This window comes from Asterias rubens, chromosome 21 (genome assembly GCF_902459465.1).
Source record: "Asterias rubens chromosome 21, eAstRub1.3, whole genome shotgun sequence".
Taxonomy (NCBI): Eukaryota; Metazoa; Echinodermata; class Asteroidea; order Forcipulatida; family Asteriidae; genus Asterias; species Asterias rubens.
The window spans coordinates 3,184,891-3,208,315 of record NC_047082.1 but is presented as its reverse complement, the minus strand read 5'-3'; the positions used below and the strand labels follow the sequence as shown (position 1 = coordinate 3,208,315).

At 38.6% G+C, this 23,425-nt stretch overlaps 3 protein-coding genes across 4 annotated transcripts in view; 2 read left to right on the top strand and 1 right to left on the bottom strand.

The window, feature by feature from the left end:
- Positions 1–17: 17 nt before the first annotated feature.
- LOC117304705 (E3 ubiquitin-protein ligase rnf146-like) lies at positions 18–2,817 on the bottom strand. The gene is made up of 2 exons (XM_033789301.1): positions 2,649–2,817; positions 18–2,006 (listed from the first exon to the last, which is right to left on the bottom strand). Exons 1-2 carry the CDS (start codon positions 2,713–2,715, stop codon positions 850–852), a joined length of 1,224 nt encoding a protein of 407 aa, XP_033645192.1. The 5' UTR covers positions 2,716–2,817; the 3' UTR covers positions 18–849.
- A 496-nt stretch (positions 2,818–3,313) lies between these two features.
- Positions 3,314–15,189, top strand: LOC117304799 (eukaryotic translation initiation factor 3 subunit E-A-like). Of its 2 annotated transcripts, none has more exons than XM_033789413.1 (13): positions 3,314–3,457; positions 5,507–5,566; positions 6,343–6,400; positions 6,939–7,099; positions 7,653–7,757; positions 8,934–9,059; positions 9,602–9,726; positions 10,406–10,526; positions 11,671–11,772; positions 12,085–12,194; positions 13,190–13,292; positions 14,017–14,166; positions 14,717–15,189. In XM_033789413.1, exons 1-13 carry the CDS (start codon positions 3,353–3,355, stop codon positions 14,765–14,767), a joined length of 1,377 nt encoding a protein of 458 aa, XP_033645304.1. In that variant the 5' UTR covers positions 3,314–3,352; the 3' UTR covers positions 14,768–15,189. The 2 variants fall into 2 exon arrangements, with proteins under 2 accessions (XP_033645304.1, XP_033645302.1); XM_033789411.1 differs by having other exon boundaries at positions 3,319–3,457; positions 14,714–15,189.
- Positions 15,190–19,153: 3,964 nt separating this feature from the next.
- LOC117304748 (spectrin beta chain, non-erythrocytic 1-like) overlaps positions 19,154–23,425 on the top strand; it is a 30,908-nt gene continuing 26,636 nt past the window's right edge. The window contains exons 1-2 of the mRNA XM_033789350.1: positions 19,154–19,441; positions 23,249–23,415. Coding sequence (XP_033645241.1) covers positions 23,283–23,415 — 133 coding nt within the window. The 5' untranslated portion in view covers positions 19,154–19,441; positions 23,249–23,282. The remainder of the gene's footprint in view (positions 19,442–23,248; positions 23,416–23,425) is intronic.

Genomic DNA, 23,425 nt, shown 5'->3' with positions numbered 1-23,425 from the left:
ACAAATTTGCAATTTCTTCATAGGGTGCCCTTTACCCAGAAGAAAAAGCCTTGGTGCCCTTGCTCTATCAAAAACGAAGCATACAGCCCTAAAATCGTGTTTGAATATCCCATTACCAAATTAATTACACTAACAAATCACAGTACATAATCATATTGTTATTACATGTTGGCAGAAGCATTTTGCTTGGAGGAGGAGGGAATATATCATATTTATATCATTTACTAAGATCATTCTCCACATTGACAAAATCAAACACTAAACATGGCGACTCAACACCGAAACTGTTTTGTTGGACTCTGATCTGACTATGGAGGTACATGTGTGCCTGACCTGATCCCAACCACGCAAAAGGCTGTGTCACAACAATACTATTTCTAAAAGCGTCCATACAAATCATGAAAAAAAAGTATGACGGATTTGGTCTGGTAGAACTGGATGGTTGCCTGAAACTTTTGAGCAGGCTCAAAGTTCTGGAGCATCACAACAGACCGTAACAAGTTGCTACTACAATGTACATCCACTATGTTTGCACACAGTTTAAGCCTGTTAAGCTACCTTTTTTCAGAACGTAGGGAGAACGAGTTCGTAGTGATGGGGGCCTAAAGCATAATCAGTTTACTAGTGCAGTCCTCAATCCAACACCATACAGTAACTCAACACCCAAAATGAAAACTGTTGGACTCTGTTATATGGTGGTATGACCGATCCCATATGGTTAGGGATAATCCTTAGTTTGCAATTTTGGTACAGAGTCAACCTTTATTTATAGGAAGTGATCAAATATTAGTTCAGTGTTCAATATGACTCAAAGAAACTTTTTTTTTCTCTTAACATTTGCAAAAGGCATTATAATGCAACATCATCGTTCTGTCGTTGGCGTGTTCGACGCTGGCGTACCGCTCTTTCAGTAGGCTGAACTGGCACTGTTGTCACCTCATACACAACGTCGTCTGGTGTGGAGATCTGAAGTGAATGCATGGAGTCATCCACACTGGTTGCATCCACACTCTCTTGTTGTGGATCAACAATTGATGTCTGTTGATTGCGTCTCCCTGGGTTTGTCTCGGGTGCTGAGCTGACTCGTTGAGGTCTCATAAGTGTGGGTAGCCCTTGTGGATTTCTTCTGCTGCTTGAGTTTATGTTTTGCGACGTTGCTGTTGGGTGCTTTGTAGTCCCAACCGGATGGTTTGAGTGACCTCGCTGCAGAGGTCGTGACCTTTGGTCATCACATTGTGATTCCGGCCGCTGGACATCATCGTCGTCATCATCATCACTACCATCATCATCTGCATCATACTGATCAACAGCTGCAAATGCATCCCTCCCCACCCCTGCTGTTCTCCTATTGGTCTCATCCAGGATATGCTCACTCACACTGTTATGGTCAGTACCATTCTCCTGTGAGGGGACACTTTCCTGTGAGGGGACACAACCACCAGCAGCAGCTGTCTCACTTTTCTCAGGCTCTGAGTTCTGATCCTCCGTCGCTGCTGAACTGTCTTGATGTGCAGCGATTTTCAATCCTGCTATTCCTTTCTTTGGGGCACTGATCAAATCCCTTTTGATGCGTCGACGACGCGACTGGTCATGTCTTCTCATCTGAAGCATATTGTCCAAGTCAACAACATACATATACCCAGCGATCAACAGCTCAAAGGATCTTTTCTTGGCATTGTAGCTTTCCTCTAGTTCAACATTTGTCCGTTCATCATACTGCCACCAGCCATTCCTCCCTTCGTAAAACCATGCGTAATGATCGGTTTCCGTTTCCAAGTCCACTTCTTTTGTCTCCTTGACGTCCTTACCAACAAGTGTCGGATTGTTGAAGTATTCAACAGGGATAGCCTGCCTACAGAGGGCGCACCGTCGACTCTGGTTCGCAGCTCCTTTGACGCAGAGGAAACAGAAGATGTGGGTGCATGGAAGTTTGACTGGATGGATACATGTCTGGAGGCAGACTGCACACTCGGGGACGTCTGGTGAATGGTCTGAAATCTTAGTATCTGGGGAACAAACACATTCAAACATTAAATTTCGTTGTTTTATGTAGTGTAAGTGTTACATTGTTTAATAATAGTTTACTTTTTAAATGGAGTTACACTTACTAGGATTTATTATGAATCTGAGAATCAAAGACAAAGCCAAAGGAACACATTTTGAATTTATCATGGCTTCATGCTGATTTGATTAATTAATCAAATCAGTATCACAATTATTAATAGAAACTTTACACGCTTGTTTTTAAGAAGCACAATTTCAAATGTGACAATGAACTTTCATGGCTTTGATTTCAAGTTTTATTATATTTGTTTAATTTAAATTTTAATTAATATTCAATTCAACTTAGTCATTCATTCATTTTTTACTTTATTACATTTATCATTTTGATCGAAACACAGCATCAGCAGTAGTAAAACAAACAAAAAAACAGAAACAAAATCAACAGCAAATGAACTTGAATTGAAGTTGTAGTTTTAATCATTTCATTTACTGTACACTAGGGTAAAAAAAAAATCACGCCTTTATCATACGACACTTAAGAAACAGCAACAACAAAAAAGGAAGAAAAAAAATAAAAGAGCAAAAGTAGATTTCATTTTCAACAACAAAACAAACAATTATGACAATACATATTGAACACTTACCGTCCGGTAGAGTATCCTTCTTTGTTGCTGGGACAGACGAACTTCTTTTTACTAAATTGTCAGCCATTTTCCCTCAAAATACCAGAAAGCTTTTAGCAAATAAAGGGGAATTTATGAACACATCTTTGGTACGACGTCCTGCGCTGCACTGCACACAAAACACCGACATTCCAAGTCAGCGTCACAGTCAGTCACAGAGCGCTCTCTATAATTGAAAAACGCCCCCAAAGTAATTTCCCCTATAACTTTCTTCAATGACTAAATGGGGGCGAATTGGTTTATAGGACCACATATTCTCCGACGACTATCCGATTACTTAGGTACGTAAACCAAATAATCGACTCTTTGTTTCAAGAACACCTATTTTTAAAATTCCCATCGATGCTCCACGTTATTTTTAGGAAGAAACAAAATCCCATTGGGCTCGCAGAAGAAAATGTTGTCGGTTAATAAAGGAGTCGATACTGTGTTCAGAATCGAATATTTTCGTTTGGTAGACCCAAAACTATTGGGTTAAAATGGAGAATAACACCAAGAAAACCTCAGGAAAGTTACAAATTTCAATTAAAACTTAATTCACACTTTAAATAAACAAATGTAACAATTCAGGATACTTAGAAAATAACATAAATAAATAAGTTAATACGCCAAAAAGTTTGCAATGCATTCTGGGACTTTGAACTTCCGGTAAGGGGAAAAGGTACATGCGGGAAATAATCATGGCGGAATTCGACCTTACAACGAGAATTGGACAATATTTAGACCGACATCTGGTCTTTCCACTGCTGGAGTTCCTGTCAGTGAAAGAGGTAATGATCCTTATAACGTACTTTTGATAATGTGAAATTTTTGACTAGATAGATTTCTGTCAAAGTGTGTTTTAAAGTTGACTATAAATTGAAAGGGAGTTTGCCCATTTTCCGGACAGTCATGTTGCATTGGCCATTGCAAATGCAATTCTTCAGCAGTGTAGATTGAGCGGAATCCAGTTCATATTTTATAATCTGATGTTAATTTAGACAGACTCAGATTATAAATGGGCAAAAGAATTCCTGTCAAAAAATGATCGACTGTTTTTCATTGTTTTCAGCTGTTTTTGAAAAAACATGACAAGAATTTGACCCGTCAAATCAACGCCCGGGAAATGACAATTTTCATTATCAACTTCATATATAAATCATGTAGGATAACTTTCCGTATGGCGCCACCACCTTTTCACTCATTTTTACAAAAAGGGATATCTCATTGAGGTTAATTAAATACTATATTATTTAATATCGAATGAAAAAGTGGTGGCGCCATACGGAAACTTTTCCGGTAGGGCCACTGATTTTCCGCGATCGCGGAAAACGGACGGAATTCGCGGAATCCGCCCTTTGAAACGGAAAACGGGATTTCAGAAAATTAGTTTTTTTTTTTTTTCTTTTTTTTCCTTGATGCCAAAACTATTGAAATTGCATTCTTTATTAAGATTCTTTTTGTTAAACTAAAAAGGCATCAGAAATAAGACCATAAAAAAGTACGAGATCGTAACCGTGGATCATTCTGTTCTACTTCACACCATCCTCAATGTTTACACACATGATGTACACACGTTGTTAACATGGTTAAGCGAAGGGCATTATTCGCGGCACGTTTTAAGCATTTGTTGTTCACCCAAATTGCATTTTCTCCCTCTCCTTTACCAACAATAATACACAAACTAGCTTACCTATGATCTATAAGAACACATACAATGTTTTTTCATCTCGGAAAGGTCTAAAATAAAACCGTAAACTGTCAACATTCTGTCGCCAAAGCGAAAACAAAATGGCTGACATTTTGTTTGTGGATGGAGAACGGTCACGTCCATAGACTTGTTCCTAAGTCTTTGATCATGCTGAAACAGCGCCCTCTTGTGGATACACTCCTGTCATTAGCCTACAATGTGGCTGATGCAGAGAATCAACTGCAGTTTTATACTTGGAATCAAGTCTATCACATCATGTGCATTGATACTGCAGTCACAGTGCAACCTTTTTACCCTGACTACATGTTTTTGTTTCATCGAACAGTAGCATACAAAATAATCCACAATTATAAAAAAAAGTATTTTTTTGAAATTTGTCAGTTCAAAAGAACATTTTACGAAGTCAGCAGTGCAGCTTATCTCAAATTGATTTTTATAAGTGTGTCCCTGGGTATTAAACAACCTTTTATCTAATTAAAAAAACATGAAACGGAATTTTTTGTGCCTGAAACGGAATTCATGTTTTTACCAAACGGAATTTGCACTTTTCTGAAACGGAAAATAACTGAAATAATGTTTCTCTGTTTCTTTGTAAAAGTTGGGCGCGGTCGGTCACGATATCACGCAGCTAGCTGTCGACCGATCGCATAAAGAGTACATGTATATTGGGCAATTTGCACAAAAACATCATCTATAAAGTTGTTTATCCCCTCGATTCTTTATTTTCAAACACTTTTTATTTGAATTTCCATAGAGAAAATGAAACCAAGAATGCACACTTTCGAGAAAGAAAAAAAAATAAAAGTTCACAGATTTACAAATAATTTACAGGGTTTACAGAAGGTAATGGTGAAAGACTTCTCTTGAAATATTATTCCATGAAATGCTTTACTATTTGAGAAAACATTAAAACAATATCAATTCTCGATATCAAGAATCACGGATTTATTTTAAACACATGTCATGACACGGCGAAACGTGCGGAAACAAGGGTGGGTTTGTCCCGTTATTTTCTCCCGACTCCGATGACCAATTGAGCCTAAAGTTTCACAGGTTTGTTATTTTATATATAAGTTGTGATACACGAAGTGTGGGCCTTTGATATTATCTTGAACTTTTTTCTTTACAGATCTACAATGAAAGGGATATGTTGGATGGAAAACTCCAGTTGCTAAGCAACACAAAAATGGTAAATTTGTAGGGTTTTACACTTGATTACATGTACATGGCATCAGTTGCCTTTCAAAGGTGCTCCTTCAAAAGTGTCAAATTGACTAAGATTTTCCAATGGCAGAGCCCCTTGCAATTACATATTTTGTTTTTTCCCCCATTGCAAATGTTTTGGCATTGCTGCTTCTTCAAATAGAAATCAAAACATGTAAAGTATTTTGTTGTGGATTTGCTTTTTAATTGTAAGAAAAATGCTTAGGACTGATTTCATGGTCAATTGAAGAAGTTCTCTTTCTTTTTATTTGGTTTGTTTGAATGAATTGCTGGACTCCTTGATTTGACTGTGAACAGTGTTGTAGCCACAATGGCTGGTGGCAGGCTGCCTGCAGTGAACTTAAACATTTTGCCCAGCACTCTAAGCCATACACTGAGCCACCCTGCACTGATATCCCCCCAGATCGAGTCAAAACACTGTCCACTGTGCATTGATTTCAGACACTGCTGATGATATATTGAAATATCACAGGGAAAGAACACAGTCAAAAGGCCATTCGATTTATTACCTGGCCCCATAAAATAAACCGTTTGGAAACCTGGCATTGTGCGTACCTGAAGCTTGCATTTCAGCAAGATGACCCCATATTTAAACATGAATAATTTTGTTGATTGACTTGCCCTTGGTGGACTTAAACAATTTGGGATTTAGAACCCACCACTAAAATTGGTGTATAGCTACAACCCTGACTGTGTAAATTGATCTTATAATTGATTGATTACTTAATTATTCGCAAACAGGTGGACTACATTATGGATGTGTTTAGAGGACTCCATCCTGATAAAGAGGTTCCTCCAGGTGAGTTATATCATAACATAAACAGAACCATTTAAACTTATAAGGCGCTATTCCATCAAGATCAAAGCGCACTCGAAAGCAAAAAACATGAAAGAAGGTGTGACTTTAATGAGGTAACAGATTCCCTAAAGACAGTAGGTCAGATTGATCTGAATCATTGGCCTAACTACACTGAAAGACATAGAAATGTGTTTGCTCGGTGTGGACTAAAGAAATCATTAACCGCTAGGATTAATTCTATCTCCGGATACGGAATGAACTTATCCTAAGTCCTAAGATCGATCTGAAGTTAGGAAGAGTTTGGTGAAATCGACGGCTGGTCCCATGTAAAGCATAATGCGTCCACTAGTACAGTCCTCAGTCCAACACCATCAACACCCAAACTTTGGGACTCTGATTTATGGTGGTGTGCCTGATACTGCAGTCACAAGATTCAAACACAATGTATTTGGATTTTGAAGGGGTTGGGGTTGAGCTTTAAATTAACTTTCCAATATAAGCTAAGTTTATTACTGTCATCTTTTTCATATTTTTTTAGAAATGTATGAAAAGCGTGGGGTGGTCGTTGAGGAGATGAAGAAGCTGATGTCTCAGACTAAACCAATCTTAGAGATCTTCTCATTGGATGAGGTCAACGAACTAATCCAGAGTACACGAGACGGACGAGTTCTCTTCGAATACATGGAGACAAATCATGGGGTATGTTTGTAGGATTTTAAACTTTGCATATTTGCAGGTCTGGAAATACAAGCAAGCCAAGGAGGCCACGGCTCCGTTACCCCCTAGTATGTGCCCCTTGAAAAGTTCCCTATTGACTGTTAGATTTTCCAATGGAAGTGCTTTTAGCCAAATGAAAATGGGCTTGCCCTTTCAAAGGTGAAATTCCACGCTTGTAATTGGAAGTTTCTGAACCAGTTGTTGACAACTCAACATTTCTATCAGTATGCTCTGATCGTCTTCGGGAGGAAGAATTATCAGAGCATACTGTTGGAAACGTTGAGTTGTCAACAACCGGTTCTTTTGAGAACCAATACTTCTTGAAAGAGATTAGGCTGCTGGCGCAAACCTAACCTGATGTGGGATGTTTGTCAGTTCATATGTTTATTTCAGCTCAGCTCTACTCTATTAACTTCTCCTACTTTCCATAAATACACCTATCACAATAAATCAACAATAAACTATACCTTTTTGAACGAAAGTAGCCATCATATGAGCTTTGGAGTGACATTTGTTTTGTTAATTTTCTCCTCAGTTTCGTCATGAGATGTTGGATATATTGTACACATTCGCCAAGTTCAAGTATGAATGTGGGGACTACAGTACAGCTGCACAGTACCTGTACTTCTTCAGAGTGTTGGTGAGTGTCTAGTCAGGACCCCAGCCCTTCCCTGTAGCCTATCTACCTACACTGTAGGGTCATTCCGTGTCAATCATTTTGAAGCTCTTGACATAGCCCACAATTGATAACATAAAATCAAAAAATGTCCACACACCACCGAAAAAATACGCAAAGATTTGACCTTTGACCTTGATTTGAAAATGATGTAAATATTATCTCGGTAGGTGTTTTACTTTTGGAGATATGATTGTCCAAACATAGCAGGTCATGCTAAGTAGTCAAAAGTTCGTTAAGCCGTATCTCCCAAAATAATGATCCGAATTACATAAAATTTGGGATTTGGGCATTTCTCAGGGAGTCCAATCAGCACACCGAATTTCATTTAAATCCGTGAGGGTCAGGTCCAAAAGCTTGTTGAATTGACACGGAATGACCCTATTGCAGGGCAGCCATGTCATGCTTTTTCCTAGCAAACTTTAATATATCAAGGGGTGCGTTTTGGCGGTTGTAACCAATATCTGTTTCAGTCAATGGCCAGTGATCAACCAATGGCAAGTTCAATTGAAACAGTTGGTTACCGGCCGCCAAAACACACCCTAGATCGAGGATGGAACCCAAAGTAGTCTGACCCCGTTTTGGTGTAATGACAACTAGTATTCATTATTACTCCTGCAGACAGGAAACAAGACAAAGGTGATGGTATACATGTGAGAGTACCTGCCTCAATTAAATTCAGTTGTCATGAACAACATAAATAAAAGTTTATTTCAGGTTTTTTTTTTTTTCATAAATGTTTCTTCAAATGTTACAATTATGATACTGAACAGTTCAATTCAAGCTGTGATCACTGTCAACAGTTTGCAAGCATAATATTCCTCTTACTTTGGTCTGATATCCAATTTTGTTGCTCGTGACAAAATCTGGAAAATTTGTGATTAAATATCCCAAAATGTCTATTAAACAGGCCTGATATTCTTCATGCTTAAGTCTATTATCTGATTTTGTTTGCCCTTGGAATTCCTTTCGTTAAGGCCTGAAAAGTCTATTACTTGTCAAGGACCAAATATCTTGCCTGATTAAAGCCTAGCCATGTGAACTTGTAAATCAGCCCTTGAATCCAACAAAGTATTTCTACTTTCTTTTTCCAATGACCAAGTACCATGCCTGATTTTGTGAACTATATTTTGTGTATAGATTCCCCAGAATGACAAGAATGCAATGCCAGCGCTGTGGGGAAAGCTTGCCTCGGAGATCTTAAAGCAAGACTGGGATCAAGCACTGGAGGATCTTAACCAACTACAGGAGGTTATTGACTCCAATGTAAGTATTGATACCTTTTGTAGATCAAGTTTTTGGCCATGACGTGAATCCCCTACTCAATGTGAAATAATTTACCTGTAGAAGTTTCAGCTTCATTAGTCATCAAGTTTTTGAGAAATAAAGTGAAAATCACACAGCAATGTTTTCTGGAGAGAATCGTAAAACCGCTGCTAACATAAATTTCGCCGCACTGAGGCGAAAATTATGAGCAGAAAGTTGGCTCATAAGTCACAAAAACTTTTTCAACTACTTCATTCAAAAGTACTTGAGCAGGATTTACGTTTGCAGTAAAATGTCTTATTTTTATATACCACCAGGCCTGTATGCTTTGTTTTAGAAAGGGCAAGGGCACCAAGGCATTTTCTCCTTGGTAAAGGGCACCCTATGAGGTAATTGTAAATTTCTATTGGAGCATAATAAGGGCACCAAGGCAATTGCCTTTGGTGCCTCTGTGAAGTATCAGGCCTGTACCATCATTCTATGGACTTGCGAATTAATAGACAAATTTTTATTTACATATATATATATATATTTTTTTGCAGACATTTGTCACCCCGCTGCAGTCATTGCAACAGAGGACGTGGTTAATTCACTGGAGTTTATTTGTGTACTTCAACCACCCTCAAGGCCGGGATTTCATCATTGATAAATTCCTCTACCAGCCAGCGTAAGGAGATTTTTTTTTTTTCACATTTAGTTCTTAGGGACCTTGTCAAAGTTTGTCCGGGAAAACCAGCGGATAAGTTCCGTGAAGGGTTTTCACTCACAGAGCCTGGGGAAGCATTTGTTTACACACCGCAGAGACGAAGATTGCTATCTACTGCAAAACAAGCAGGGGTCTCTATATGTCTCACTAATAAATAAAATATGGTACACATTTTAGTTGCAATGGCCTCCAAGCCTTTTTGTGGTTAAGCAGCTCTACCAAATTGGGCCTAGGTTCTGTACTTCTCCTTAAAGACACTGGACACTATTGGTAATTGTCAAAAAAACCAGTCTTCTCACTTGGTGTATTTCAACATATGCCTAAAATAATAAACCTGTCCAAATTTGAACCTGTCCAAAGTTTTTATGCTAACAATTGTTTTGAGTAATTGCCAATAGTGTCCACTGCCTTTAAAAGAGATTTTAAAAATAGACCTTTTCGCAAATACCAATGCGCAAGCGCAGACTGTTGAATGAGGTGCATTGTGGGATATATATGGATCAAATTTGGATACCAGCTAGACCACAATGCACCTAATTCCAAGCTTTACGCGCTCGCCCCGGTATTTGCGAAAAGGTCTATTGTAATATAACTGTTACCTGTAAATTAGCATATTGTTTTTGTGGTCTTTCCCCTACAGGTACTTGAATGCAATTCAGACAACATGTCCGCATATATTACGCTATCTCACAACAGCTGTCATCACCAATAAGAATCGAAGGAGACAAGTACTGAAAGACCTAGTCAAGGTTATACAACAGGTAAAGCCATCAATACCTTAGTTCAGTGTGACCAGCCATCGATTTCACAAAACTCTTCCTAACTTAAGATTAATCTTAGGACTTAGGACGAGTCCCAACCCTGCGCCGTAGCATGCAGACCTTAAAGGATTTGGGTACTTTTTCAAAATGTCCATAGATTTACATTAAACTTACAGGGTTTGAAGATAATGATGGTGGAAAGCTTCCCTTCAAATATTACTTACTGAGGTGCTGTAGTTTTTGAGAAATGAGTAAAACATTGTCATGAAAATACGTTTGTAAATGTTTAAAATAATTTTGGTCTCATGAGACCAAAATTATTTTCATGACATTGTTTTACTCATTTCCCCAAAACTACAGCACCTCAGCACGTAATATTTTCAGGGAAGCTTTCTACTATCATTATCTTAAAACTGTGTAAGTTTAGTGTAAATCTGTGGACATTGTGTTTTTTGTCCTACAAAAAGTACATAGACCCTTAAAGATTAATCCCAAGTTAGGACAAGTTACTCGTCCTAACTCGAGATAAGACGAGTCCTAACTCTTTGTGAAATCAACACCTGGGCCCAATTTCATGGAGCTGCTTTAAAGCAGAAAACAAAATTGCTTAACAGGTTTCTGCTAAGCAGAAATGAGCAGGATACCAGTCACATATTGTGCATGTGACATGGTAGTTTGGCTGGTAACCTTATCCCTGTGAGCAAAGTTTTTTTGCAATTAGCTACTGTTACTGCGTAAGCAGTTATGGAATTGGGTCGTGGTCTGGCATTCCAGTTTCCTAGAGTGTCATGGCCGAGTGGTTTAGAGCATAGAATTCAAGTTCTGATTGTTAAGTCATTGGAGTATGGGTTCTCCGTTGTGACACTTTTGTCCTTGGGCAAGATGCTTTACTATAATTGCTTCTCTTCTCCCATGGGTATAAATGGGTACCTGTGAGGGCAGTTATGCTTCTTGTGATTGATTTAGCTTACATCTTCGGCAGCATACTCCCAAGGGAGCTGAGATGGTTGCAGGAATGAAATAAATGGCCCATGGGCAATAGTGTACAAGAACGCTATAAAAGAAGCCACTGTTGTTGTTATTATGAAAAGATGGAGTTTCTTTTTACCTCATGTTGTAATAATGCTTCTATTGTTGGTTGCAGGAGTCTTACACCTACAGAGACCCCATTACAGAGTTTGTGGAATGCCTCTATGTCAACTTCAACTTTGATGGAGCGCAACAGAAGTTGAGGGAGTGTGAAACAGTGAGTTGACTTTATTTCAAGCTCGATTAGGCACCAAATGTTGTGTTTGTTACTTTGCCCAGTTGCCCTTAGAGCATCTGCCCAGAGTGTCAGGGGTCTGAGGTTTAAATCCCAATGAGGACCATTTGATTATTCTCTCATCCCCAGTTTGATAAGCTCAATTACAGTGAATACACTCTTCCAATAAACAACTATGTCCCATCCCTTTTTTTGGAAACTAGAGATTTGAATTTGTAAGAAAACAATTCCAGATCATATTTTCAAGGAATGAATTTGATGATTTGCTCATTTAATGTTTGTTTATTTATTCAGGTCTTGATCAACGACTTCTTCTTGGTGGCCTGTTTAGAAGACTTCATAGAAAACGCCAGAATGTTTATATTTGAGACTTTCTGTCGCATCCACAACTGCATCAGCATCAAGTGAGTCTAATATCAACTGTCTCAAGGAAATCATTGTGAATATTAAACATATAGTGGATGTTAAATTTGCATCCGGGATAAAGAATATTAATTTTGGTTTTACCCTCAAAGGCTGAGTCACACTGCAGCGATAACGAAAATGATAGCGCTCACGACTCAACGCATTATATTAGTTGAATGAGCGTGTGCGTATATTGCGAGGAGCAATTCAACCAATAGAATGCGTTCTCTTTCAGCGTGATCGTTTATCGTTTTTGTTATCGCTGCAGTGTGGCTCGCCCTTTACCCCGATATGTGTGAACAAAGATCACAGCGACACTCGGGTGGGATTCGAACCCACGACCTTGGCAAATCTAGAGCAGTGTCTTACCAACTATTCTTTGAGAGACAGTCTCGCTACCGGGCAATCTCGGTGGTCTAGTTGGTAAGACACTGCTCTAGAATTGCAAAGGTCGTGCTTTCAATCCCCCTAAGTATTATCAGTGAGCAATTTTTAAAAATGAAAATAAAGAAATTGTTGGGTTAAAAGGTTTAATGAAGTGGTCATGACGAAGCTGTACTTTCCTAATCATATTCTTACCAGCTACATAGAGGATTACATCTCATGCGTAGCTTTCATCCCAATCATATGGCTCGCCCAAAGTGTAGATTTTACCTCTAGCTGAGTTTTTACCTCTAGCTTATTTCTCCTCAAGCGTAGATTTCACCTCAAACATACATATGCTGTGCTCCTACATGTACAGTCAGACTCCATCCATTCTTACATAATCTATTCAGTTGAAATTGATTACATTTGAGAAATGGCAAAGAACAAAGGAAAATTTGAGGTAGCAGTTTTATATGTATCAAGATAAGAAAAAAAAGACTTGAGATTTTGTGATTTACTTCAGTTATTTGAAAATGAGCATGTTTTAGAAATAGCCTCGCATAAAAAATATGATAACTTGAGAGATGTGTCATCATTTTAAACTTGGTTTGTGTTTTTGTGTCATCAGCATGCTTGCAGACAAGCTGAATATGAATCCAGAAGATGCTGAGCGCTGGATCGTTAACCTCATCAGGAATGCTAGACTAGACGCCAAGATTGATTCCAAATTGGTAAGACAAATATACAAGATAAACATGGCATGATGTCAATCATTCATGAGACTGCCCTACAGCTCAGACTCTTTTAAACATTGAGCTCAGAGTAAACGCCAGAAATGCCACTTAAGTCCAAACTCAACTGACCAATCGGCCAACCTGAAGGCCCAATACCTGCCAACTTGGCCGGCTGACTGACCTGACTGTCAAACGGGACTGACTGGCCTGACTGACTGACTGACTGACTGGTTGACGGCTACGACTGTTGCTAAGGACACCCTATACCTCGGAGCATGATGACGCAGAAATCTAGCTGTAGCCGCCAATTCGGACACAGTCTTACCGACCTGGGCCCAATTTCATGGCTCTGCTTACCGCGGAATTCTGCGCTTACGATCACGATTCCCCGCTTACGTGCAAGCGCCGAATTTATGCGCTAGCCTTAAAAGCGTAGAATACCTAGTAACTAGTGGAGTACTCACGCGCAGAAGCCAAAATTCGCCCGCTAACTCGTGAAATAGGCTTACTGTAAGTACAGAATTCCATGCTTCCCTAAGCGTCGATTCTGTGCTTACGGTAAGCAGAGCCATGAAATTGGGCCCTGACTGACTGACCTTGCTGATGTAATCGATTAATCCATGACTTGGTTGGCTTATCTTATGGTTGTCTTGTGGTTGTTCACTGGTTAGCTAAACATGTTGACTAACATTTACAAATGTGTCATTTTGATATCTTACAGGGTCATGTGGTGATGGGCTCCCAGAACGTGTCTCCGTATCAGCAGGTGATTGAGAAGACTAAGAACTTGATCTACAGGAGCCAGGCTTTGGCTGGTAACATCGATAAGAGGGAACAGTCTAAGAATACGTCTTCCTCTAAAGGCCAAGGGGTGAGTTCTTATTACTCTATGGCTGATACTTGGAAACTGTATCATGCTTAGTATAAATACTTGATTAGGTGTTTGCAAATGTCGGGTAAAGCCCGGCTCATACTTCCTGCGTAGGCAAATGCGATATGAATTTTGACGTCACAAATTTGCAATGAATAATTCGCATCAGTTGAAATGTGCTCAACTCCTGCGAAACATTCGCTGCCAAGGCAGCCACGGACGTCAACAATGGGTTCACCTTCGCAGAAAATATTAACCTGGCTTACGGGTCTAATACAATGCAGCTTTTTTTTTTTTATGAGATCACCTTACATCACAAGGCATGATGGCTGGTTCAAGGTGAGGGCTACACATGTTACTGATTTGGGCTATCAACCCAAATCAACCGCCACCAGGGGCAAGTTGACGCCTACAGGCATGATATTCTTCCTACTTAAGTCCGTTTTCCGATTTTTTTTTCTTTGATGGGTTGTGTGCATTTAAAATAAATAACAAAATGTATTTCTTTTTCTTGAAATAATTGAATGTTATGTAATTTTATTTACAGCAGCAGCAGCAGCAGCAAACTCAGTCAAATTCGATGTGGGGAGTGGATTTTTAACAACTTACTCTCCAATCAGCAAGTGTAGTATGGATTCACCAAGAATTATTGTCAACGACTGTTTCCTGCTGCTCCAAGATGCGAAATCCCTTTTCAAACATGAAACGGTGGAAGACTTGATATCATCATACAGGCAATTTGTTTTCTTTTCTTTTGGCATTTATTAAAGAAGCACTCTTGAGTACTGCCTTGGTAATTGTTGAAAATGTTTGAGTCAAAGTTTCAAAGTTCCCTTTGCAAAATAAAAGTAGCCTCGCCCTCTCAAATATGAACTTCCAGGCCTTGTAAAATGTGTTCACCACATATGCTGCAGACTGGTGTAGATTATTATTAAAAACTATAGTGGATGGTGTTAAATGGCCATATAGTAGGAGGGTTAATCTTGTTTCATTCTTGTTTACAATGATAATCTACTTTGTATCGGCTTTGTATACTTTGTATCGGCTTTAGCCGATTTCACGAAATGCTAGGATTAATCGAGTTAGGAGGAGTAACCCGTCCTAACTAAGGATGGGTTCAATGCGACCTAACTTCTTCGAATACGGAACTGAACTCGTCCTAAGTCCTAAGATTAATCCTAAGTTAGGAAGAGTTTGGTGACATCGACGGCAAAACCCGTAGAGGTTCATATGGTATGCTTGCTGTGTTTGAAGGTCATTCGAGTAAAGCTTGGTTCAGAAATGATTCGCAACAGTTGAGCTGTTAGAGAAGTTGCCTCTAAAACTGCCATGTTTTGGGCAGCCCAACAAAATATGTACACATTTTTAACATCATATTTTACATGGATTTTTGCAAACGAGAGTCAAGATTTGGCTGATTAAGCAATGCTAATGCCAATGACATCCAAAATCATCAATTCAAAAGTGCAAAGTCATTGTATATGTTCACTTAACCATGCAACTATTCTTTTACAAGTAAAAAACCTCAGTATGTTTTTGTGATTGTTCCTTAATCAATCTATTTTGAGTCTCAGCATGTCGACTAGACCTTTGTGAAGTGTTAGTCTCGGCCTTTGTGTAGGAAAGTTCTTTTTTCCACTTCCCTGCGGCTGATTTGTCATGGCTACCTGCTTGTGGTTGTCTGCTATTTCATTCATTCTTTCTTTTTATTGTTCAAGAATGGATTTTTTTTTTCTTCACAGGATTCGAGAATGTACTGAGTATACAGTCCTTTATACACAATGGAATAAAACCAAAATGATAATGGTTTAGGAAATGGTTTTTACTCTACTGCTGTTTCATGTTTTTAAAGAAAGTGGACACTATTGGTAATTGTCAAAGACTAGCCTTTACAGTTGGTGTATCTCAACATATGCATAAAATAACAAACCTGTGAAAATTTGAGCTCAATCGGTCATCGAAGTTGCGAGATAATAATGAAAGAAAAAAACACCCTTGTCACATGAAGTTGTGTGCGTTTAGATGGTTGATTTCGATACCTCAAGTTCTAAATCTGAGGTCTCGAAATCAAATTTGTGGAAAATTACTTCTTTCTCGAAAACTATGGCACTTCAGAGGGAGCCGTTTCTCACAAAGTTTTATACCATCAACCTCTCCCCATTACTCGTCACCAAGATAGGTTTTATGCCAATAATTATTTTGAGTTATTACCATTAGTGTCCACTGCCTTTAAAAGTTAACTTTAGCTAAGTTGGATAACTGAATAAAACAACTTTGACAAAAGGTTGTAGAATGGTATAAATTGTGTGGAACTTTCATTTTATGCATAGTGTTGTGTGGTAAGATATAAACATGCATAGATAGAACATGAATGAAATAGAAAATGTATGTGCAGGCAGGCATGCTATTCTTCCTACTTCAGTCCGAGTTCGAGATTTCTTTGTTCCTGAATTAATCAGAGAAATTGTAATTAAATAGTCTGAAAAGTCTATAAAGCCTACACCATGTGAACTCGTAGGTCAGCCGTTGTACTCGATAAAATATTCCTACTTTTTCTCCAAGGACTGAATATCATCCCTGATACAGTGTCAAATTGGAAAGCGACATAATCTGATTGTTGTTTTTAAGTATAATTGTTGAAACGCAAGCCTTTACCCAACCACAACAAACTCTTGCAAAAATCAGTTTATAATTATGCACTTTTCCTTTAGGATAGTTTTCTTGAAAGACATTTACCCAACCACAACAAACTCTTGCAAAATCAGTTTATAATTATGCACTTTTCCTTTAAGATAGTTTTCTTGAAAGACATGTTTCTTGAAAATTGCTGACCAAAGGAAATTGTACGGCATCCCTTAAAAGTATGGTTGAAAACAAGTCGGATTAAATCCTCCATAAATAAAATTAGAAACATAAGTATATAATGTCCTGTGTATCAAAACCTACATGATCAGAATGTGAAATAGTCTTGCAATGTACCATTCCTCTGTTAGCAATGTGTGTGTCAATGCACCTGTCTCATTGCTCCACTTAGATTTAAAGTGAAAGTTGCATCACATTATTCCTTCTCTTTCAAAACCCTAATACCGGTAACCAACTTTTTCCCCTAGCACTCTTCTTTTCACAATAACACTCATAAGTATCACTACATTTTAATGGTATTTACCACATTTTAAGTAATTTGTTTATTTGTATTGTTATTATTTTTGTGTGTGGGAGTTTTTATTGCTATTTTTTGGTGCGTGGGAGGTTGGTGGACAAGCAATGATTCAAGATACATTTGAACTTGGTTTTCATTTGATTGATTAATCAGGTCTCTCGCATACAGACAATTTATTTTTTTAAGGCAGTGGACACTATTGGTAATTACTCAAAATAATGTTTAGCATAAAAACTTACTTGGAAACGAGTAATGGAGAGCTGTTGATAGTATAAAACATTGTGAGAACCGGCTCCCTCTAAAGTAACGTAGTTTTCGAGAAAGAAGTAATTTTCCACAAATTTGATTTTGAGACCTCAGAATTAGATTTGAGGTCTCGAAATCAAGCATCTGCAATCACACAACTTCGTGTGACAAGGGCGTTTTTTGTTTCACTCGTATCTCGCAACTTTGATGACCAATTAAACTCAAATTGTTACTGGTTTGTTATTTTATGCATAATGTTGAGATACATCTAGTGAGAAGACTTGTCTTTGACAATTACCACTAGTGTCCAGTGTCTTTAATTTGAAAACAAATTTCAAGGGAGCCTTAAGTTGACAAACAAAAAGTATCTTGAAATCTTTGCATGAAAAACCACTTGTAAAGCCTGAAACCAGGGCCCAACTTCATAGAGCTGCTAAGCACAATTTGCTTAGCATGAAATTCCTTTCTTGATAAAAACAGGAATACCAACCAAATTTCCACGTGATTTTCAGGATAAGCAAACAACAGCTGAATACCAGTAACAAGCAATACGCAACAAATGGAAATTTGGTTGGTAATCCTGTTTTTATCAAGGAAGAAATTTCATGCTAGGCAAATTGTTGTGCTTAGCAGATCTCAACTCAAATTCCTAGATTTGTAACAAGATTTTGGTAGTTACTAGGTGTTAGAAAATTCCTTTAAAATTTACGTCATTTACGTCAAAGAATGGATTGGTCTGACACACCCGAAGGACGTTTTTGTGTGTGTGTTTTTTTTGTCTTCAAAAGGAAACATAACAAGAAAGGGATAATACATACTTATAGTCCTATATGCTTACACCATTCAATGGTCCTTTTGTGGAATTGTTTCGCTTGAGGTGTGTGGGGAAACATTCGCTTATATATTCTCACGGATCGTTGAAACTTAAAGACGCTGGACACCTTTGGTATTGTCAGAGACTTGTGCTCTCACTTGAAGTATCCACATGCGTAAAATAACAAATCTGTGAAAATTTGGACTCACTTGGTCATCGAAGTTGCAAGAGAATAATGAAAGAAAAACACAATTGTTGCACAAGAGTGTGCTTTCGGCTTCAGGCCTGATGGGGTCTTTTAATATTTGAATGAAAAATTACCTCAAAAACTACGTTACTTCAGAGCCGTTTCCGACAATGTTTTATATCTATCAACAGCTCTCCATTGCTCGTTTCAAGTACGTTGTTAATATACTAACAATTATTTTGGGTAATAACCATAATAGTGTCTTGTGTTAAAACTAAGACATTATGACCGTAGAGCTACGACGCTGATTTTTTTGCTGTACGAAGCTCCATGATGAAGTAAACAACTAATGGGTCTAGGGGAAAAAACAGAAGACGCATCGTGTGATGAAAGTTTCCGCCCGCAGCAGAGATTGTAATGAAAGCATCCTGACCTAGCTTGGATCCGCCCCCGCATCCACAGCCAGTGAATGGAAATGAGAGTGCCAAAGGCTATTTTAAACCCGCGTGTTCAAGTCTAATGCAGCAGACATGTGGGACAACCTCTGCTTATAGATTATGTATGGTTGGACGAACTGAGTCATCTTGAAGTAAAGAGCAACTGAATAACAGTAGGGGTGTCCTGTCGCACATGGAATAACACATTCACCAACCGATTACAGACAACATAGTCTAAGACTAATCTGACTCTACGAGACGGTTTCTTCATTTGGCAGGCGACTACAGTAGGTGCTAACACCCATTGTGTACGTAAAATCATGCGTGCAAAAACACACCGGCAATGCTTAGCCGGGTAGATTATTGTAACAATTTGTACCACGGATGTAAATATAGAGTCAACGTGCTATGCTGGAATTCACATAAATTAGGTGAGTAGATAAGTTCAAGTATTGTTGTCTGATGTTGAAGGGGAATAATTTCTTACCTTATGCAAATGACCAGATTTGCATAATCATGACGTACGTAAGACGCATGCAGACAGTGATACTTCACGGAGGCAACGAAGGCGATTGCCTCCATGCCCCCTGGTCATTGCCTTTGTTCCCTTGAAAAGCTACTGTATAAATTTCCAATTTCCTCATAGGTTGCCCTTATTTACCAAAGAGCAAATGCCTTGGTGCCCTTGCCCTTTCAAAATCGAAGCATAGGCCTACAGGCATGCGCATGCTGCATAATGTACCAGTCTGATAGGCCTACGCAACCTCTGTAAGCAATTTGCACATATTAATGGGTGAATGTATCGCTTAACATTTTCCGCCCATTTTGTTTGAAGCATTGTGCTAATCTTTTTCACGAAGTTCCACGTACTCGTCCAAGGATAAAACATAATAGACGCAAATCCTAACCCCTTGGGACACGGTTAGCGAATCACAAATGAACCGCCAATGTCACGTCGCAAAATTCGAATAATTTGTCAGCCACGCGGAAAGTTTAACACCATAACCCCGTTCATAACCCCGTTCAGAGGTCTGAAAATAGAAATTGTGTTTTGAGGTGTAGGAGAATCAAGGGTTGGGTTTCACACTTTCAATGCCGACCTTTTCTCGGGGTGAACAAAAAATAGGATAATGAGAATAGTCACTCAACCTAGTATGAAGCAAAATGCATGAAATGTGGCTTTGAGTGGTACCCTGACTGCAGTATATGCAAATTTGTTAACTAGTAATAACATCGCAGAGCACCTTTGGCGCATCGAGTCCGAACGTACGGAAATTATTTATGACTGTTCGGGTGTCGAGTTTGTTAATGTCTTTTTGTTGAGAATTGTTTGTTCATCGTCATTAAAAAGAAAGTGAAAGCTGCATTTGAACTAAACATTTTCAATTACTGCAAAACCGTCAGCCATTTTGCAATGCTATTTCCAAAAATGGCGTCATGCACGGTGCATTTTAAACTGCCAGACTATTGAAGTTTCACGAAGCAACGGTTTGTCAAATCCGTTCACTCTCAGCAGTTGATCGTTGATTAGAAAATGGCAGCAACAACATTAAGAGCCCATTATAAAGTGGCTCTTTTACTTTTCCGAAAGAATTAATGATTTCGTTGTTGTTGAATATCCGAGAACGATTTTGAACAGTTATATTATTGTTAACCATGTGTACTAAAGGCTTGTCAAATTGCAACAAGACGATTATATTTAAACTGCTTTGCATACAATTAATAAATTAATGATACCCGAAATAATGATGTGTAATGTTGCTCATTATTATAGACAAATATAGTCATTACGACCGTCATTGCATGCACACACGGCCGCGTTGGAATATTTTGTGACAGGGACTTGCAGGAGGCCTTATTATGCAAAAGTGAAATCACGTTCCAGAATATTGACACATGATGGCGCTGTTGGGTTTTGAGATCAAAAGATAAACTAAAAAACGCAGTCTACAAAAACAAACATTTGTCAACAACAAAAATCACCATTCAACAATCGAAACTTAAAGATTTTTGGCCCCAAACATTAAAAATTAGATTTTTTTGAGTGAATTGTATTTCAACGAGTATCACCCGCTCTAACGAAAAATAGTTTAACTTTTACTTTTAATGGTCAGGAACCATGGTAAAATTTTAAAACATTTCTTATAAACACATAAGAATTGGTCTCGTGATATATTGTCGGGATCCTGCTACTAATAATTGGCGGACTTTTTCGAGCAATGGCTCAAATGAAAGCTTGTAACTTTCTCGACCCCCATCAAAATACCTATTGAATTTTAAATAAAAATTTTGGGGTCAAATCGGCCAAAAATCTGACATAGCATCTTTAACTATTGATTTCAGGCTGAACACAAAACTTCAGCCTTTATTATTGTTTTGTGCCGCACATCATCACGAGATGCAGGTGCCATATGGGAATCTGTCTCCACTAGAGATTCTGTCCCCTTATGTGAGATTTACATGGGCTTAAAGACACTGGACACTATTGGTAAATGTCAAAGACAAGTCTTCTCACTTGGTGTATCTCAACATATGCATAAAATAACAAACCTGTGAAAATTTGAGCTCAATTGGTTGTCGAAGTTGCGAGATAATAATGAAAGAAAAAAACACCATTGTCACACGAAGTTGTATGCTTTCAGATGCTTGTTTTCGAGACCTCAAATTCTAAACCTGAGATCTCGAAATCAAATTCGTGGAAAATTACTTCTTTCTCGAAAAGTTTGTTACTTCAGAGGGAACCATTTCTCGCAGTGTTTTATACTATCAACCTATTATTCGTTACCGAATAAGGTTTTATGCTAATAATTATTTTGAGTAATTACCAATAGTGTCCACTGCCTCTAAGGAGGATGAATCAGAAGAGGGCGCTATCAGAAGAAGTTTGTACACAGTTCTCCATAGGAGGGGACAGAGTCTCTGGGTAGTGTTTCCTTCCAGAAAATCATCTTCAAAATTTCAACCTAATTAAGGATGATCAATGCCAATGTTAACTGAGCCTACCCGCAATTTGCAAGCAACGATCTGTTTGGATGAGGATGTATCGATCACAAAATGGATCAAACAAATGAATAGAATAGAAAGTGTTGAACAGTGATCGAACGAATTAAGCGCCTTGGTATGCGAGTCGGTAAGGCGCTCTGAGCGAGAAAATAAAGTCTTTTTAGCCAAGTTACTTGACACCACTGAGCCAAGTAGGAAGGCATCCGGCAACACTGAGTCCTGCTGAAGACGATCAGAGCATACTGATCGAAACGTCGAGTTGTTAACCACCTTTTTTTCCAGAACCAAATGAGAAATTTACATATAGTGTTAAACCGCAAACCTCTCATGGTTAATAAAACGAAAGTTCATTATTCTCTCGAACTTTCCCATGAGTCTGATTTGAGAGTTTATCCACTTACAAAAAAAGAATCGATCCGACCGCACAACCTGCCTCCCTGTGCCCCCCTGGAATGCCCTCTCGCACCCCTGGATCGCTCCATTCACCGAAACGCTCCTGGATGACGCCTGCTCGCCTATACACCGGCCAGTCTCTTATGTTGTGGGTTTATTAAATATAATTTGTTATCATTTTATAAAAGATCGACAACGCTCGATTGAGCATTGAAATTTTTGAGATGCGGGATGCCCAGAATACATTCAATCTTTTTTTATGCACTGTGACAAATTTGAACAAAATGCAAGTGAATATCAAAATGCGATCTAAGCCTACGGTAGAATAAAAAACACATCATATATCTCTGACCGATAGGCCTATTCTTTAAAATATCAGCGCTTTTGATTGTTGTCACTGTGTACTACCGTTCAAAGTCTACTACTGCATGTTTGTGGTAGTTGTGGTTGACAGTGCGATCAAGATCAACAGGTGTTTTTTTCATAGTATTTCCAGTTTCCAGCAACTTGAGCTCGTTTTGTGCAAAAACACATGCAACTATTTACTGGGTTGGGCACATAGCATTGTTATGATGACTATGGTGGGCAAGTGTTTGCGTCATTCCATGGAGGAATTTTTTTGCCCGAGTCCGTGCAAGTCCATAACCACTTGCGTTGGCCTTACATCAGTCAGAGGCACTTGAGTTCAGGGTCGCGTAATTGAGGCAAAATCTGCATTTGAATTGCTGATATTGATAATTTGATCAAGTTTTCCTAAAAATAGGCCACGGAGGTCTCTGAACCCTGGATTATAGTGAATAATGTTTAAAACAATATTTCTATGATTCCATTTCGTATTGGAGGAGTACGAGCCCAAGAACTCGAGAAGACACAAGAATGGACTTCAATAGCAATGGTACCCGGATGTCCATTTCAGACGTCTTGGCGAGGCAGGGGAGAAACGATGGCAACCACCGCTGGTTTGTTGAGGTGACAAATCTTGCAGACCGTGTTGTTCTGCAAGTTGCCGGTAAGTACTA